Below are 16,801 nucleotides of genomic sequence, written 5' to 3'. Positions count from 1 at the left end.
GATATTTGCCTGTGGCATATCAGCGGTCAGGCATATGGATGGGGCAGATGCCTGTGCAGCGTTACTGAGTGTGGTGCCCCAGCTATGGGAAGAATCAGGACACAAGCATTTCTCTGCCAGAGCTACTGAGCTGAGAGGAAATCACAAAGAGAAGCAGGTGCCAGGCCCAGCTGCGGGTGGGATGCTGCAATGCCAGGAGTGTAAGAGGCCTGAGAGTCAGGCTCTCAGAGAGCTCAACTGGTTGGTCAGAGTGTAAAATAGTAGGATGACCTGAAAACACATGGATCTCCTCTAAACTTAAAAGCAGACTAGGCCCTGCCCTGGGAGCCAGGCTCCAGGTCTGTGCTGGAGTTTGGTGGCTGCTGGTGAGTTGAAGGATCTCCCCTAGCTCATCACTCTGCTGAACCTCCTTTTCCTCACAGGAGCAGCTGCCCTTGAAGGGCCTGAGATGGCCTCTTCTTTGTGGAACTAGACCAGCCTCCCCACTGTCAGCTGTCGCTGAGTTTGGCTGGGACTACTGACTGCTTGTGCAGGTGCACTAGCCTGCTGATACGGACAGCAGCAGAGCCACAAGCTGACAAACAGCAGTACGAGGTACCTGTGCAGAAGATTAAATATGACTTCTGCAGCTCAGACCCAGGGAGCTGTAAACCAGTGGGAGAGTTTAGAGGATCGAGTTCATGTCTGCAGCCTCTCCTGAGATGGCAATGAAGTGGTGAGCTCTGACCTGGTTTGACCAATACCCAGCTGGGCTGGGGAAGCCTCAGTCCCTGTAACGATGCAGTCTGGCTGACACCAGGACCAATTTGTGTCTGATTATTCTCGTGTGCTGGGTCCTCTGCCTTGCTGAGGTTTTGCTATTGGGAGAAGGGAGGAAACCAGAGAGGCCTGGGGACCTTAGGGGAGGCTGAGCCTGTTGCAGCCCCAGAAAAGGGGCACGCACTAGTTCCCTGTGGGTGGCAGCTGGGTGACATTTGGGCTTGCATTCCTGTGCATGGTGGGTTCTTCACGTCTGGCAGCTGTCCTGCCCATGTGCTTCTCAGCAAAGCCCAGACCACTTACCCGTAATCCTTCCTCATGGTGCCAGTATGAGGCTCTCTAAGCTTAATGAGAGGCCCAAGGTGCTCTCAGCCATGCTGCCGTGGCCACTTGTGTGACTTGATCACTGGTTATGATATCTCAACATACTGCATCCACTCTGTCCCATGGAGCTGAGCATGGTGGGCATGCGATGTGGCCAACCTAGCGTCACTAAAGAGGTTGGGAGAGAAGAAGGGAAATGCTCCTTGGATCTGCGCCAGGATCACTGCTCTCAGCACAGCTCTCCCCTCCTCTCAGCTGGGTGGGAGGAAAGGGTATTTGTTCTGTTTGCTTCAGCAGTGACATCAGGTCTCGTAGCAGCTGGCTTGGGACTGCGAGGTAAGTGCACAGGGCAGGAGGAGCATGCCTGTGTGTGGCATGCTTTATTTGTGCACTCTGACATGAGAGGCAGAAAAGTGTGTGGTGGGAAAGACAAATACAAAGCGAGTCTTTGGTCATGGCCAGTCAAAGCAAAGGTCTGCAGTGAACCCTGTCTCTAGGACAAGGAGATGATCTTGTTAGATTCTGGCTGAATTAGGGTTTCTTCTTTCTCTTCCCTTTACTCCGCTCCCTCCATCTCCTTCCAGTTTCCATGTACAGTGGTGTACAGTAAAACAACAGGGCGCGAGCACAGCTAGGCACATCGCTGGTTGTGTGCTATAGGTGAATGCAGTCTAGGGATGGGAAGGAGGATCCTGGCAACCAGGGAGCAGTCAGCCCTGATCGAGGCTTTGCTGAGGTGCTTAGGGATACATGGCTTATTCTTGGCTGTTCACTCTGCATGTTTTCTTACACTGCAGAAATGGTCCTGGACTAGCAGCTCTATTCACTTCTGCCTTGTCCAGGGTGTGAGGAGCCAGACTGGGTGGCACATGGGATGTCCTGTGCATATCAGACTTCCTCCTTTTTAAAACAGGCTGTGTGGCTCCCTTCTCTCCTCTGCAAGAAGCCATAGCTTAGCTGAGTCACGTCACTGAGTACAGGTGCAGCAGCTGCAGCTGGGATGCAGCTGAAGCAGGAGCCTTGGTCTCTGTAGGACACATGGCAGTTTTTACTGTGAGGGAATGGCTTCAAAGCCCAACTAGCCCCTTTCCCTGAGATTTGCTTTTTCTGTTACCCTTCAAAAGACGTGTCCTTTTATAGCTGCTTCCTCCTCCTTTCTGGGGTGCCTATGGTGCAGGCCTGACACAACTATTCTGCCAGGATGTCCAGGCCATTCCTGTGCCAGCATTAGGAAAAGCGCTGGGTCCACTATGATTGTCAAAGTCAGTCAAACACAAGTGTCGTCAGAGCAACAGCAGGGTTATCGCCCTGCTCCACACTGTGGTGACCTGGTGGAGGGTGGCTTGACAGTGACCCCCAAATAGTGATTTGCTTTCCTTTATATTCCCTTTAGCCCCTTCCCAAGTTTCCCCTTTAACAGTAAACTATTCACCTCTGGCCTTTCCCATTGGCAAGATGTTATGTTGACTTTGTTCCCTGATTTGGTATTTATGATAATGGTTGCCACAGTAATTTCCACCTGGATCATCAGTTCTGTCAAGCTAATTTGAGCCAGCAATGTGCCCTTGTGGCCAAGAAGGCCAGTGGTCTCCTGGGGTGCATTAGGCAGAGCGTTCCCAGCAGGTCGAGGGAGGTGATCCTGCCCCTCTACTCAGCCCTGGGGAGGCCTCATCTCGAGTACTGTGTCTGGTTCTGGGCTCTCCAGTACAAGAGAGAGACATGGAGCTCCTGGAGAGAGTCCAGTGTGGGGCTACGAGGATGATCCGAGGGCTGGAGCACCTGCCCTACGAGGAACGGCTGCGAGAGCTGGGCCTCTGCAGCCTGGGGAGGAGCAGACCGAGGGGGGATCTGATCAGTGTGTACAAGTACCTGCAGGGAGGGTGTCAGGGGGACGGGGACAAACTCTTTCCAGTTGTCACACGTGACAGGACAAGAGGCAACAGGCAGAAATTGAAGCGCAGGAAGTTCCGCACACACAGAGGCATTCTGTGGGATAAGGCAGTAGTTTGAGGCACAACTCTCATGGAGGCGCAGAGGAAATAGCCAGCACTTTTTCTCATAATGGCAGATGTGGAATTCCCTCCTGGGCTCAGTACCAGGAGGCTCCTGCTGCCCTTGTGCTAGGAGTCACAGCTATCACAGTCCCTGGAGCTTCACAGCATTCTATTATCATAGAATCAGTAAGGTTGGAAGGGACCTCTGGAGATCATCTAGTCCAACCCCCCTGCTCCAGCAGGGTCACCTACAGCATGGTAGACAGGGTTGCATTCAGGCGGGCCTTGAAGATCTCCAGAGAAGGAGACTCCACCACCTCTCTGGGCAACCTGTTCCATCACTCTCACAGGGAAGAAATTCCCCCTCACGGTCAGGCGGAACTGCCTGTGCTTCAATTTCTGCCCTTTGCCTCTTGTCCTGTCACATGGGGCAACTGGAAAGAGTTTGTCTTGTACTGGGGAGCCCAGAACTGGACACAGTACTCGAGATGAGGCCTCACCAGGGCTGAGGAGAGGGGCAGGATCACCTCCCTCCACCTGCTGGCAACACTCTTCCTAATGCACCCCAGGAGACCATTGGCCTTGGCCTTCTTGGCCACAAGGGCACATTGCTGGCTCACGATCTGTCATCCACCAGCACTCGCAGGTCCTTCTCTGCAGAGCTGCTCTCCAGCAGGTCACCCCCAGCTTGTAGTGGTGCACAGGGTTATTCTTCCCTAGGTGCAGGACTCTGCACTTGCCCTTGTTGAACCTCAGGAGGTTCCTCTCTGCCCAACTCTCCAGCCAGTCCAGGTCTCTCTGAGTGGCAGCACAGCCCTCTGGTGTATCAGCCACTCCTCCCAGCTTAGTATCATCTGAAAACTCTTCAGGTTGAAGATCCAGATGAGTCTGTGTCAGTGGCCAACAGGGTCTCTCATTACCTTTTCTTCTGCTGACTGCTTTGCAGTCTCAGTGCGTGTACCACAAACAGGTAAAAAAAGGAAGGCCAACAGGGCCCATTACTAGGCTGGGACCCCAGGGCACAGATAGCTCTGCTGTCCTGCACGATCAGCAGCACCCTAGGGAGGCTGGTGCCGGCATACTGACCTGGGCCAACCGTAGCTATCTCTCAGGAAGTACGGGTCAGTGCTAGGATTACTGCACATGATGCATACTATAAACTGCAGGCCATGGGTTAACAATTACACAGAACAACTTTATTTTGAAACAGACTGTCAGAACAAAGTAAGTGGAACCCAAACCCCTAGTGATGCTCAGCATCCAGGAAGCCCAAGTGAGTCTGCCTACCTTGGTTCAGTCAAGCTGTCCTCAACTCCTGCCCTGGCAGAGGCAGCTGTGCTATGCCTGCACTGAAAAACTGGGACTGGCCTCTGCACAAGCACTGGGCAAAAGCTCTCTGGAAAGCTTCAGGCCATCTCCCCGTCTTCTCAGCCCTGGCAAAAAGTACGAGCTATACTGGCTTGCAGAACAGCCTCACAGGTGCAGATGCGCCAAACAGAGTGAGTCCAAGCAGCAGTCGGCTGGGAGGAGAGAGCTGCACTGGGGCTCCAGCTGTAGCTGGTTGCCACTGTGCAGGAGCCAGCCAGGGCATTGCTGCTGGCTTGGGCACTTGCTACAAACTGCTTGGAGAGCTGGGGAGAGGAGGAGTTGAACAGTGAGATCAAATACAGAAGCAGGCAAATTGTGTCATCGTGGGTAATGCTGCTTTCAAGAGGGAAATGTTCAGGGCTTTAAGATTAAATTCAAAAGCCATTTCATGCTTATTCAAACAGCTTGCTGAACCTACTGCTGCAGGATGAAGACAGCTTGCCATTACTGCTTACTTTATGTATCTGCCTGACCTCTTCACAGCTCTGCCTGCAGCTTTTCTGTACTCACTGAAAACAATTTGTGGTTTATGGGCTGTGCCTGCCTGTTCTCAGAAACCATAGTTTGATGCATGCTGGTGATGTGTACTGACAAGAAAGGGAAACGGTGTTGCCGAAGACAGCTGAATCGCTGGACAGAGAGCCCCAGGGTAGCAGGCTTCCTGCAGGGTGACTTGATGACTAACAAAACCATAAAACAACAAGGAGGAACAAACAGTGGGAAGTGCCTGTCTGACCAAGGCCAAGTTTAGCATCTTGCCTGACCACTTCCGGCCCAGTGCATAAGGCTTGGCAGCAGAAGCCAAGCCATAACTGCACATGAACAGTCAAACAGTGCCTAGGGATATCCTCACTGCAGGACTTGCAGGAACTCATCATCCTCTTCAGGAAGGAAAGACTGCTCACAGGAATCTCTCCTCACTGCTGCTGGTCTGAACATTTGAACAGGAGAAGGAGCCATCAGAAGAGGAGCTACTGTGGCTTTGGCTCTGCTCTGATGCTGCAATGCAAGGACAAAATATTAATATGTGCCTTGTGGAAGGAGAAGTTGGTTTGTCAAACAGCTCACAGTGCTCTGGCTCCTTGTGTCTACATATGCTGACTGTTCAACATCCCCTTCCTCATTTGCATGAACGTATGCTACATCCCTCCCTCTTTGCTCTTCCTGCTTGCAAGTTAATGTTGCTTCTGTCCTATGTTGCCTTCCCTGTACCTTTGAGGGCTGCCCTCAGCCCTTTTGAAGGAAGCAGACTAAAAAGGCAGATCAGGGCCTGCCTGGGCCAGTTAAAGGTGACAGACATACTTGCTTAGGCTGATGTCGCTCTGGTCGCTGGTCTCTGGGCTGGGCTAGCTGCCTCTGTGTGGGTCTGTGCAACTTATTCTTCAGGTATTTGTAGAGGTTGTTTTTCAGGTGCAGGGGGTTGTAAGTGACTTCCACTTCCAGGCTGTTCAGGGCACTCTGCCGAGATAGAAGAGGCAGGCCCCACTGGAGGTGTGATATGACAAGTAGAGGCAACAGGATTTGTGTTTTGGGTTGGGTGGGGGGGGGAGAGGAGGTTGGTTTGATTGTTTGTTTGCTTGTTTTTCAGGGATGAGTGCTGCAGATGCTCTTTGCCATCTTTCAGTGATAGGAAAAAGGACCTTTGGATGTGCTGCTACCCACAAGGACTGTTCTTGGCTGCATATGGAGCAAAAAATGACTGCACTCAGGTCTTGATGGGTTTAAGCATTCCCTTGCAGGATACAGTACTACACTCTCCTGTGCCTAGAATAGACCGACAGGGTGGAGAGCCTTGTCTGGACACTGTCACCCTCAACTCTCTGCTTCATAAGGCCTCTCCCTCCCAGTGGGCCTGCCTCCACTTGCTTTACCAATTCCACTACCCTTTACTGCACCTTCACCTCAGAGCCAATGTCTCTTTTCTGCTCTTATTATCCCCTCCACTTGCCTTAGCCTTGCTCCTGCCCACATGCCTCGTGCACTCTCTCTCCTGCCCTGACTGGTGCTTTTAGCTGTCAGAAGTCTCTTCGTGCAGCTCTCCCTGCTCCTTGCAAGGGCTGGCAGAGTAGCTCCAGCACTAGACCTGCACTCATCACTGTGTATTCCTAGAGGAACTTTGATGAGGAAAGACGGGCAGCTCTGATCTCGAGAGCATATGGCCTTTGCTTTTCTACCATTCAGGTCTTTCCCCTGTGCCTTCCTTTCCCCTTCAGTGAGACCGATTCCAAGTTTTTCTGCTCCACTTTGCAGACTGTGACAGAAGCCTTGTAGGGTAGGCTTTTCTCAGGCAACTCTAAGCATGTACTGCAAGCCTGTCACACCAGCAGGAAATAAGGTCTCCTTCCATTTACACCTCAGGCCTGGGGCTTTTGCTAACATCTGCCTACTTCCTCTGTTTCTCACTGCCTTCCCAGGCTCAGAAGCTGATGGAGGCTGCCATCCTACACAGCAACATCACCTATACGGACAGGCATTTACTGTTTGAGAGGAAAGTATAGGATATATACATATTAACTGTTGGGATAAAATTTTGGAGTGCTCCATCGTACTCCAGCTGGCACCAACCATTTTCACAGCTGTTTCCTCCTCTATTCAGCTGCTAAAGCCTGTAGTAAGGGCTCTGTCCTTTCTGGTAGCACCTGAAGAAGAGCCAGAAAACTCAAGAAAAACACATGGCTGCATAACAGGAAATGCAGAACCCTGAATCTATTGGAAGAAACAGAGACACCTTGTGTTGATTTATCTTATGCCTAAAGCATCTGTTTCTGCAGTCTGAGGAGATCCCTGTGGCCCAGCAGGGGAGATGGATACAATTTTAGCAGCAACAGCATGTTCTGTGCACAAAACCTGATCATTACCCAATCCCCGCTTGCACACATGGGATTCTTTCTATGTGTTCTTGTGCAGGGTCATCAATGACTTGCCTCTACAGGGCCACACACTCTTTCAGGATGCTCAGCAAGGAGGGCTGGGAAGGTTGACGGCAGCAGGAGCTCTCTGACGGCAACTGCTTTGACAAGCAGCGTGGCAGAGTCAGAAGGGACAATGATGTAGTAGGACTGCACCATGATGTTCCAGCTTGGACTACTGTTTTGTGGCTCACATTTGGCCAAAAGCATCCAGTTCCTTTTCTAAATATCAAAAGCCAAAAAATAATATGAGAAGTGAGTGCTAATCACTTCCTTCAGCACTTTCATTGTAGGGACTGCTGGTCTGAGAGGCAGAAAAATGTTCCTATATATCGGAATATGAACATTATTTTGCATTATTTGGAGGATAACCTGAGTTTGTTAATTGAGGGTAAGACAATTCTTAAGAAAAACACCCAATTTTGATTTAAGACTTGCCAGTAAAGCAAAGTCCTTCGCATCCTCAGCCTTAGTTAATTATTTTCACTATTAAAAATGTGCGTCTATCTCCAAGCCAGAATTTTATACCTCATAACTCTAAGCATTGAATTTCTGATAGACTGAGGAGTTGTCTCTCAGCTTTTATGTACAGTAGCTTCTTTCCATTGGCTGGAAGTACTCATAGGCCCAACTCTAACCCATGCAATAAAGCTGCAGGTTTGAAACATGTTTCTGGTGCAAGCTAGATAGACCTTACCGGATACGTGCTGACTTTTCCATTCCATGGCAATACCTCTCCATCAGACTGCAGTTTGCACACACTCACCAGAAGACTGTGACACAGAGCATGGAAGCTGTGCTGGTTTGTTTCCAGTTCATCCCAGTCTAGCTGCCAGCAACTTGTGGGCTTCATAATGAAGGGCAGTCCATACAGTACTGACTCACAGACCCCTTCAGACTTCAGAGCTCTGAAAATTTACAGCTTGTGTTAGTGAAGCATAGCTAATGGGAAGACTCCACCTAGGGACCACAAGCTCAAGTGGCCACGGCAGTATAGGCTGCAATATTGTTACAAGCATTTACTGCCTGTATTGCTGTGGCCTATCACTATGAACCCTCAGAGAAGTACATTTGCAGTGAAAAGGCCTAGCATGGCTTTCTTGCTGATCAGTACTCCACAGCATGCTTCCAGATTCCCTTGAATCTGTGTTGTCAGTACTGACAGGAGCATGCCCAGGAGCAAGCTGGATCTTCATGCATTTTGCATACAAAACAGGTTATTAATCTGGCCTCTTGGGCAATAACACACCCAGGTGATTACATCCCCTCTTTAGTGATTTCACTGGATTGTGACTATCTTCACTTAAACTATGATATAGTGTGCTCTGTTTCTGCACACAGCCAGCATCCCCCCCCCCCCCCAAAAAAAACACCACTGCGCACTCTGCAGTGCTTGATGTGGCCAGTCCATAGCTCACTTCTTGACAGGGCTGACAGTTGATGAAGTAGCTGCACTGCTTTGGTCATGAGCAGTTTACAAACAATCATTGAGTGCTCCTCAGCTACTGACAGGCTGAGAATCACTTCAAGAAGCACTGTATAGATAGCTGCTCAGTAATTATATACAATTTTGAATATAAACAAGTCCCAGGAAAGACACTAAAGAATATCTCTGTTCTTGTTATTCTGTGTGCCTACCAGCACACACTCCTGATGGGAAAGAGAATGAATGCTTACCTGAAGTCACCTAGCACTATTAGGCTTTGCCTGTTTTTTTACCTATTAGTCAACTAACTAGCTCAGGCTCTTAAGGCCAGTTAATCACTGTAGTCCCATCAGATAGTGAGGGAACAGCAGTATTTTGTATGGCGTACTGGCTGCGACCTACAGGGCAGTTAGTTGGCTTCATACCGCAGGGAAACGATTGTTGCATGCATAACGCCTGGTCTCACTCTCATAAAAGGCTGGTGCAAACTGCATTTTGGCTCCGTGCTCCTTTCAGTATGTTTGGTTGTGCTACTGCATAACACTAAGAAAGAGGTACAGGGCACATCGTGCATTAGATTTTTGCTCATTAGGACTCTGAGTCCCCAGTTCTTTATGTTGATGTTACTAGTTCCTAGTTGAAATTGCACAGAATGAATGAGGGCTGCTATTACCTCAGCCTTCCAGTCACAAAGCACATAACAACACTTACTTTACAACCCGGAGTTTATACAGTGCTGTAGCTGGCCAAGCAGCCATGTGGCAGAGTGAGTTCATGTCCGCTGTTCTCATGGTGCCATCAGCTGTCCCAGAGAGTAGAGCTGGGTCAAGCAGTCTCTCCTGCAAATCACACTTCAGGCACACTAGGAAAGGGAAGTTGGTTTAGATTGCTGGAAATGACAATGCTTATCACATGACATGTTCAAAGTACTTGCAAGCACTAAATTAACATTTGCTAGCAACAGCAGCTACAAAGGAAGAACAAAGGTAAAGCCTGTGACACAAGGCAACAAGTTATTCCCATTTTATACACGAGAAACTACCACGTCTCTCACAACCAAGTACCCCACATGCTGCTATGGATGATAAACTGATGTATCAGGACCTCAGCAGCTCTGCGAAGAACCCACAGCAAAGCTCAGATATGCACACTGGCCTCTCCCTTCCCTAGAAGTCCCACTGCCACTCCGTCCAAGGGCATGTTGGTAACTGACTGGAAAATGGCTGGTTGGTAACTGGGCAGGCAAACTCTGGTTTTCAAGCTGAGTGCCTATCTGCCTGGTGGAAGACAGAACAGAAGCTAATTTCCTAATCCTACATTGGGTTTAGGGCCACACTTTTTCCTGCCAGCTAGTCTATCTGTATTTGTGGGGAAACATGTCACTGATCACACCCACTCTGGTATGATACAATCTATGGCTGCAGACCATATCTCTGGCCGTCTACATACTCCTTGACTGTGGCAAGATGGAACAAAAACTGATTGCAGACTAACTCATGTTGTTTTGTTAACTATAATAAGGCAGTGTGTAAAGTTTGAAATTCAGTATTATGATGGAGAAAGATCCACCTTTAACAAACTATCATAAAAATTGTCTGTGCCAGTATGGAATCTTTTACGCCAGCCACTATGTGAATAAAAAGTCACACCAAGCTTTCTGATCTGCCTGATGCAGAGCAAACCTGCAAGAGAGAGCACTGCTAGAGAACCGCTCTATGAGCCTTGTTTCCAAAGTGGACCTGGCCTACAGATCACCAGCTGAAAGCAGGTGTGCTATGGCAACAGGAAGCTGTGAGTTTAAAAACAGTACCATATAGTAGAGGCACAGAAAGGGGATTAATGGGAGTTCACGTACAGATTCCCATGGCAGTGCAATGGTGACGACACAGCCAACAACTGCTTATGGGAAACGCCTATCTCTGCTGTATCTGTTGGGTTTTTTAATGCTCATCTAGAGGTGTGCCAGGGATTGGAACTTAGAGCCTTAAAGGAAAGAAAATAATGCCTAATCCTTATAAAATTTCCTATGTGCTCTTATAATATAACTCTTGGCAGCTCCAGGTATTATATTAGCTATTTCTGTGCTAAACCAATAAATAATTAATAATTAAAATCAATTATCTATTAATTAATAGATAAAAAAGTAAGCTGAATCACTTTGTAAGATAGCATTTATTTAAGTGTAGTTTTGGCACAGAACTTTATTATCAAATCCAAGAAACATGATGTTTAGGCCTATACAATTGAACCAGAAGGTCCCTGGCTCTCAGGTGTGTCAGGCCCCTTTTACTTCAGCCAAGTGGTTATAAATTCACATCTTCTTCAGGGCACATTTATGATGGCAGCATGGAAACGGACTATCGTGTCAGCAGCCACAGGACACTGCAACAAACTAGAAGCTGTCTAAGCAGGACACCCTTTTCAGTCTTAGACAACAGAAACTACAGACAGACTTCAAAGTAACCCAGAGGCCTTACATTGTTCTGTTACATTGTAAATGTGGGAGAACATGCCCTGGAAAGGCCTGGGTAATCTTTAAGGCTGTGGGAGCTCCTAGCAGGGAGGAGGAGAAAAAGAAATACTTAGACTGCTCTTGGCTGCAGTGGCATAGCTGAAGCCTCCTGAAGGAAGGAGGAGATGGAGCTGTTCTCTGTCTGTGCCATGGTCATGAAGCCAGGTTTTAAACAGCATCTCAAAGCTGATGACATTGTCCTCTATTGTCTGCACATCAGTGTCCATTCCCAGGATTGCAATGTCTGTAGGGAAAGAGGATGAAAATTACAGAAACATTTTCAGCCATAGAAAGGAACATTCCTCTGCCTGTTCCACTTCGTTGTACCCAGTTAGCTCAAACTCACCTTCTCACAGGAGGCACTTCAGAAGTCATCACCATGCAAATAACACTGCAGTACGCTGATGCCAGCCTTCTCAGATCGGCACCACAGGCCAAACCAACACCCTTCTTAGTAGTGGGGCAGGTACACTAGGTATTTCCATCTGCAGAGGACTAGTGGTTCTTGATGCAAACCAACCATCTTTTGCTGTGCTCATCACAGCACTGGCCCTAAAGATTTTTCTCAGCAATTTTAAAGCCTTCTCCCCTGCTGCCCCAAGCAATGGACACCAGATGCATGATACTGTGAGAAATCACAGAGACTGCAAAACCAAGATACTATACTAATTTCAAGTATTGTGTCCAGTTCTGGGCTCTCCAGTACAAGACAGATGTGGAGCTACTGGAGAGAGTCCAGCGTAGGGCTACGAAGATGATCCGAGGGCTGGAGCACCTGCCCTACGAGGAACGGCTGCGAGAGCTGGGCCTCTGCAGCCTGGGGAAGAGCAGACTGAGGGGGGATCTGATCAGTGTGTACAAGTACCTGCAGGGAGGGTGTCAAGGGGATGGGGTTAAGTTCTTTCCAGGTGCCCCGTGTGACAGGACAAGAGGCAACGGGCAGAAATTGAAGCACAGGCAGTTCCGCCTGACCGTGAGGGGGAATTTCTTCACTGTGAGAGTGACGGAGCCCTGGGACAGGTTGCCCAGAGACGTGGTGGAGTCTCCTTCTCTGGAGATCTTCAAGGCCCGCCTGGCTGCAACCCTGTCTACCATGCTCTAGGTGACCCTGCTGGAGCAGGGGGGTTGGACTAGATGATCTCCAGGGTCCCTGCCAACCTTACTGATTCTATGATTCTATGATACTAATGAGAAACTTTGTAGTAGCAATGGGAAAATATTACTACTAACATAGGTGATAAATACTACTTTGCAGCAAGCCCCCACACCTAAGTTGCTAAACACCTTCAATGCCTGTTTAAAGGAGACTCTAGTCACAGACCTGACAAGAGCAGAAGCAAAACATGACCTGGTAACAGTAATCTCTCCGTTCAACATCCTTGCAACAACAGCCCAAGCTATCCACCACAGTTACATTTCGGTTTCAAACAAGGGAAATGAATAAAGTTAGGAGATTTGCTCAAAAGAAATTAAAAGATGAAGCCAAAAATGTTTGGAAGGACATAGCAAGTATTTAAGCCACCATATTGGAGATATAAATGTATATATTCGACCAACAATATTTAGGAATACACAAATGGATGCTGGTTTGACTAGACAGTGAGAGTTAGGGAGATCATACACAAGATGAAAGCCTTCCAGAAAGAACCCTCAAACCCAAAATAATTACCCAAAGATATGATCAAATGAGAACTTTTCATAAAGATTAGCAAATAAAATTTTAAAAGGCCTAATAGACAAAGGTGAAAAAAAAATAGAATTTGAAGAACAATTTGCAAAAGGCAAAATGGCAAAATGTAATATGTCATTTGCAAATCTGGCAGCAGCAAACACCCTGCTAGGATTAATAGGGTCATAGTATGAATAATATGTGAAACAATTATTCAGAGAAGATGAATCCATAGCAGAAACAGCACTTTTTTCAATTGTGTTTATCAAATAGATTGAGGACTAAATTACAGTGCTACAGTCTTTCTAATTTTTTTCTTTTTTTTATATAGTTTTTCTAATACAATCAATTATTTTGTAGCAACAGAGGACTGAAAAAGACCTCCAACAACTTAAAAAAAAATCCTTCATAAAGCAGTTTCACTCCTTTTTCAAACTACTTGGACTATCCTCTCCCTGGTTCTACCTTGAGGGAGAAAATACATCATCTGAGTCTTCTAATAATTAGAAGACTCAGAAAATTAGAATTTCATATTCTGAAATTTCTATGGCCTGTTATCAGAAGCCTTTTGTACAGTCATTTATTGGGTAAATTATTTGTAAAAATAATAAGGTGGGGGTCTCCATGCTCTAAAGCAGTGCTGTGACTGAGAGGCATACAGCATCTCCTGTTCTGTGGTGCCTCGTTTCCTGCACAATGCCTGTGTTGGCAGCATTAGGCACCAAGGCAATTCAATGCAGCACACAAACCCCTTGGGTATCCCCAAGCTGCCCTGCGGGATTTTGTGCAGCACTGGCATGATGCAAAATCTTCCTCACCTGAGAAGCCAGCATTTGCAGCCACCCAAAAAACTACCCTCTATCCACCTGCACAAGATCAGTTTAAAGAACAGCTCAGCCTTGGAGTCTTAGGCAACAGTTCCTTACAGAACTGCTTTGTAACTCATAGTTCACGGAGCTCTTGGCACTTAGACACATGCTAAAATTATGTCAGAGTGATAGGACCTTGACCCTCTTCCTTAAGCCTCGTTGTTCCCAGCATTAATGGTAACAGGGCTGGTCAGACAGAGAAGTAGGAGCTCCCTTTTTCTGGGCCAGATGTTACCAGCACAGAGATGAGCACTCTCCCTGAGGCTTCTCTTTTCAAACAGCTTGGAGTCCAGAATAACCAGGTATCTCAAGGAAAGAGACAGGCCCTTCCAGGCCAGAATCTTTTACAGAACTTTGAAAGAAGGTAAGAACATAGTAAAAAGGTAGATATAATTGGATATAAGATATAAGCACCATAAGTGCTTGATTTAACCACTCTGTGTTTGATTAGGTCTGCCACCAGTATAGGGAGGGTGCAGCAGGGAGAGCAATCATTGCCTGTTGCAAAATGCACCTAGTGTGTGCTGTGCTGCAGGAGAGAGGAAACAGGAACAAAGGCCTGCTATTTAACAGCGATTTCTTCAGCCCGCAGAAAGAGCTGAAATTCTGAGTAGATATGAAAGCTCAGTAAAAGAAAATAAGAGAAATGAAAACTGCAGTTATAGCAGCATTGCACTGAATAGGCTTCTGCCACTAAACTGAGCTATGTTACAGGATTTATAATCACCATCTAATTGGTTTATTTAGAGAGTGGTCTGCACTGTTTGCTGTGAAAGAAAAAGGCTCAAAACAACCACTAGTAAGAATTTCTAGTTTGGAACTTCTTATTGCTATAGCTTAAGTTCTCACAGCTGAAAACTTTCAGATTATGGGAACAGCACTTTAAATATAGAGCCAGGAAAAGTAACATTCAGTGTCTAGGGTCAAGGCCATTCCCATGCATCTTTGAAAGGTCATGGTGATCAGGAGAGGTGTCTGATGATTGGAAGAAAGCCAGTGTTGCTCCAATCTTCAAAAAGAGCAAGAAGGAGGTGCTAGGGACATCGAGGAGCCAGGTCAAGGGAGGTGACCCTTCCTTTCTGCTCAACCCCCTGATGAGGCCGTACCTGCAGTACTGGGTCCAGTTCTGGGCACTCTAGTATGAGAGAGAGATGGAGCTACTGAAGGGCTCCAGTGAAGGGCTACTGGGATGATTAAGGGACTAGAGCATCTCTCACATGAGGAAAGGCTGAAAGAGCTGGGCCTGTTTAGCCTGAAGAAGAAAAGGCTCAAGTGGGATCTTATAAAGTTTTATAAATATCTGTGGGAGGGTATAACAGAGATGGAACTAGACTCTTTCCAGGGTGCCCAGTGGCTGGATGGGAGACAACAGGCACAAACTGAAACACAGGAAATTCTGCCTGAATCTAAGGAAAACCTTTTTACTGTGAGGATGACTGAGCACTGGAACAGGTTGCGCAGAGAGGCTGTAGAGTCCCCATCCTTGGAGATATTCAAAAGCCATCTGGATACCATTCCGGGCGATGTGCTCTAGGTGACCCTGCTTGAGCAGGAGGGTTAGACTAGATGATATCTGAAGGTCCTTTCCAACCTCAGCCGTTCTGTTCTGTGATTCTGGGTGCACTCAGTCATTCATTCATAAAGTATGTGGCCTGGTGTTCAGCAGGGGGCAAAAGGAAATCTGTGATCCAGCTAAAATATTCCCGACCCCTACTCTGCCAAATGACCAGAAATCTGCCATTGCATCACAGAAAAAAAAGAAGAGCAGCTAGAGGCAGGTAAAGACATATCACCCTGCATTTCTAGTGACTCAGAAAAACAATATTGCCCTTACTAGTAACAGGCCTTATGCTAACTTTGCAAGGCATCACAAGGGCCTAATAAGCCTGTTACTGACTTGTGAGAACTTGCTGTGTGAATCAGAGCTTTGTACCAGATGTCTCCTGTTGATGGTGAGCTTAAGTTTGGGATAACAGCAAAGCCTTTCAAAATGGAGACCTGGATTGAAAAATAGAGGTTGCAGGGCTATAAAGAACTTACTGATGGGCACTTACTGGTTACTGAAGCAGTATAAGCTTATGAGCTGAGCAAAAGTGTTCTAAGCACAGACAAAAGAAGACGTAGCTAAGCAAGAGGGAAAAGAAAAGCAAGTCAACAGGATAAGTACTTGATACGGCCTGGACAGGATACGCTCTTGAGGAGGTGGGATTCTACCTTTGTGTGATCACTGAAATTTTAAGTGGCTTTTCTGCCTGTTTCAAGGATCCTGACTCCCTCTATCTGCACCAAGAACCTTTTGATCAGTCAGTCAATTGTCCAGGACAGTGTGCAGCAATATGAGAGTATGTCATGTGTGTTTCCCCCGTAAGTTCTGTATATTTCTTCTCTCTAATGTCTCAATAAGGCTGCACTGCATATGAATTCAGTGTGGCTAGTTACAATTTGGGGTAATACTAACATATGCAGTAATGCAGCAAGTCCCTAGGCAAACTCAAATGCTGAGACTCCAGAAGAAACAAGTCTATGTGCTAACTAATAGTGCTGTGGTAAAAACCTCTCGCTATTCTTCCAGCTGCAGTAGTCCTCACTTACATGAGTGACACTAAATGGCACCAAGGAAAGAGGCAGATATCAGACCAAAGTGAGAACCAGTGGTTGTCTTGCTATCAGAAGTCATAAGTCTTTTGTACTCACCATCACTGCTAGGCTCTTCTGCTGGCAAACTCTGCTCCACACCCTCAGGCTCCAGAAAATCTCTCTTCAACACCTCAATGATTTGTAGTCTTCGCAGACTCACAAGATCTACATCTCTTAACTTCTTTTCCAGCTGCTTCACCATTTCTTTGCCTGACTGACTAGTCAAAATTGTAATCTGAAATAGATATCACAAAGTGAATGCAAGAGCTGCCTCTAACCCTAACTTATTTATAGAAGATGATGCCTGGCTACTGTACAGGTACCACAGTGGAGG

At 47.2% G+C, this 16,801-nt stretch overlaps 1 protein-coding gene across 1 annotated transcript in view; it reads right to left on the bottom strand.

Moving 5' to 3' along the window:
- Positions 1 to 4,251: 4,251 nt before the first annotated feature.
- The window catches only part of M1AP (meiosis 1 associated protein), a 37,242-nt gene continuing 24,692 nt past the window's right edge, over positions 4,252 to 16,801 (bottom strand). Inside the window, exons 4-10 of the mRNA XM_062574540.1 lie at positions 16,525 to 16,702; positions 11,363 to 11,536; positions 9,492 to 9,642; positions 8,121 to 8,262; positions 7,370 to 7,576; positions 5,748 to 5,903; positions 4,252 to 5,444 (exon numbers count right to left, since the gene is read on the bottom strand). Coding sequence (XP_062430524.1) covers positions 5,295 to 5,444; positions 5,748 to 5,903; positions 7,370 to 7,576; positions 8,121 to 8,262; positions 9,492 to 9,642; positions 11,363 to 11,536; positions 16,525 to 16,702 — 1,158 coding nt within the window. The 3' untranslated portion in view covers positions 4,252 to 5,294. The remainder of the gene's footprint in view (positions 5,445 to 5,747; positions 5,904 to 7,369; positions 7,577 to 8,120; positions 8,263 to 9,491; positions 9,643 to 11,362; positions 11,537 to 16,524; positions 16,703 to 16,801) is intronic.

This window comes from Rhea pennata, chromosome 4 (genome assembly GCF_028389875.1).
Source record: "Rhea pennata isolate bPtePen1 chromosome 4, bPtePen1.pri, whole genome shotgun sequence".
Lineage (NCBI taxonomy): Eukaryota > Metazoa > Chordata > Aves > Rheiformes > Rheidae > Rhea > Rhea pennata.
Note: the sequence above shows the minus strand (reverse complement) of the source record. Positions and strands in the feature narration are given on the sequence as shown.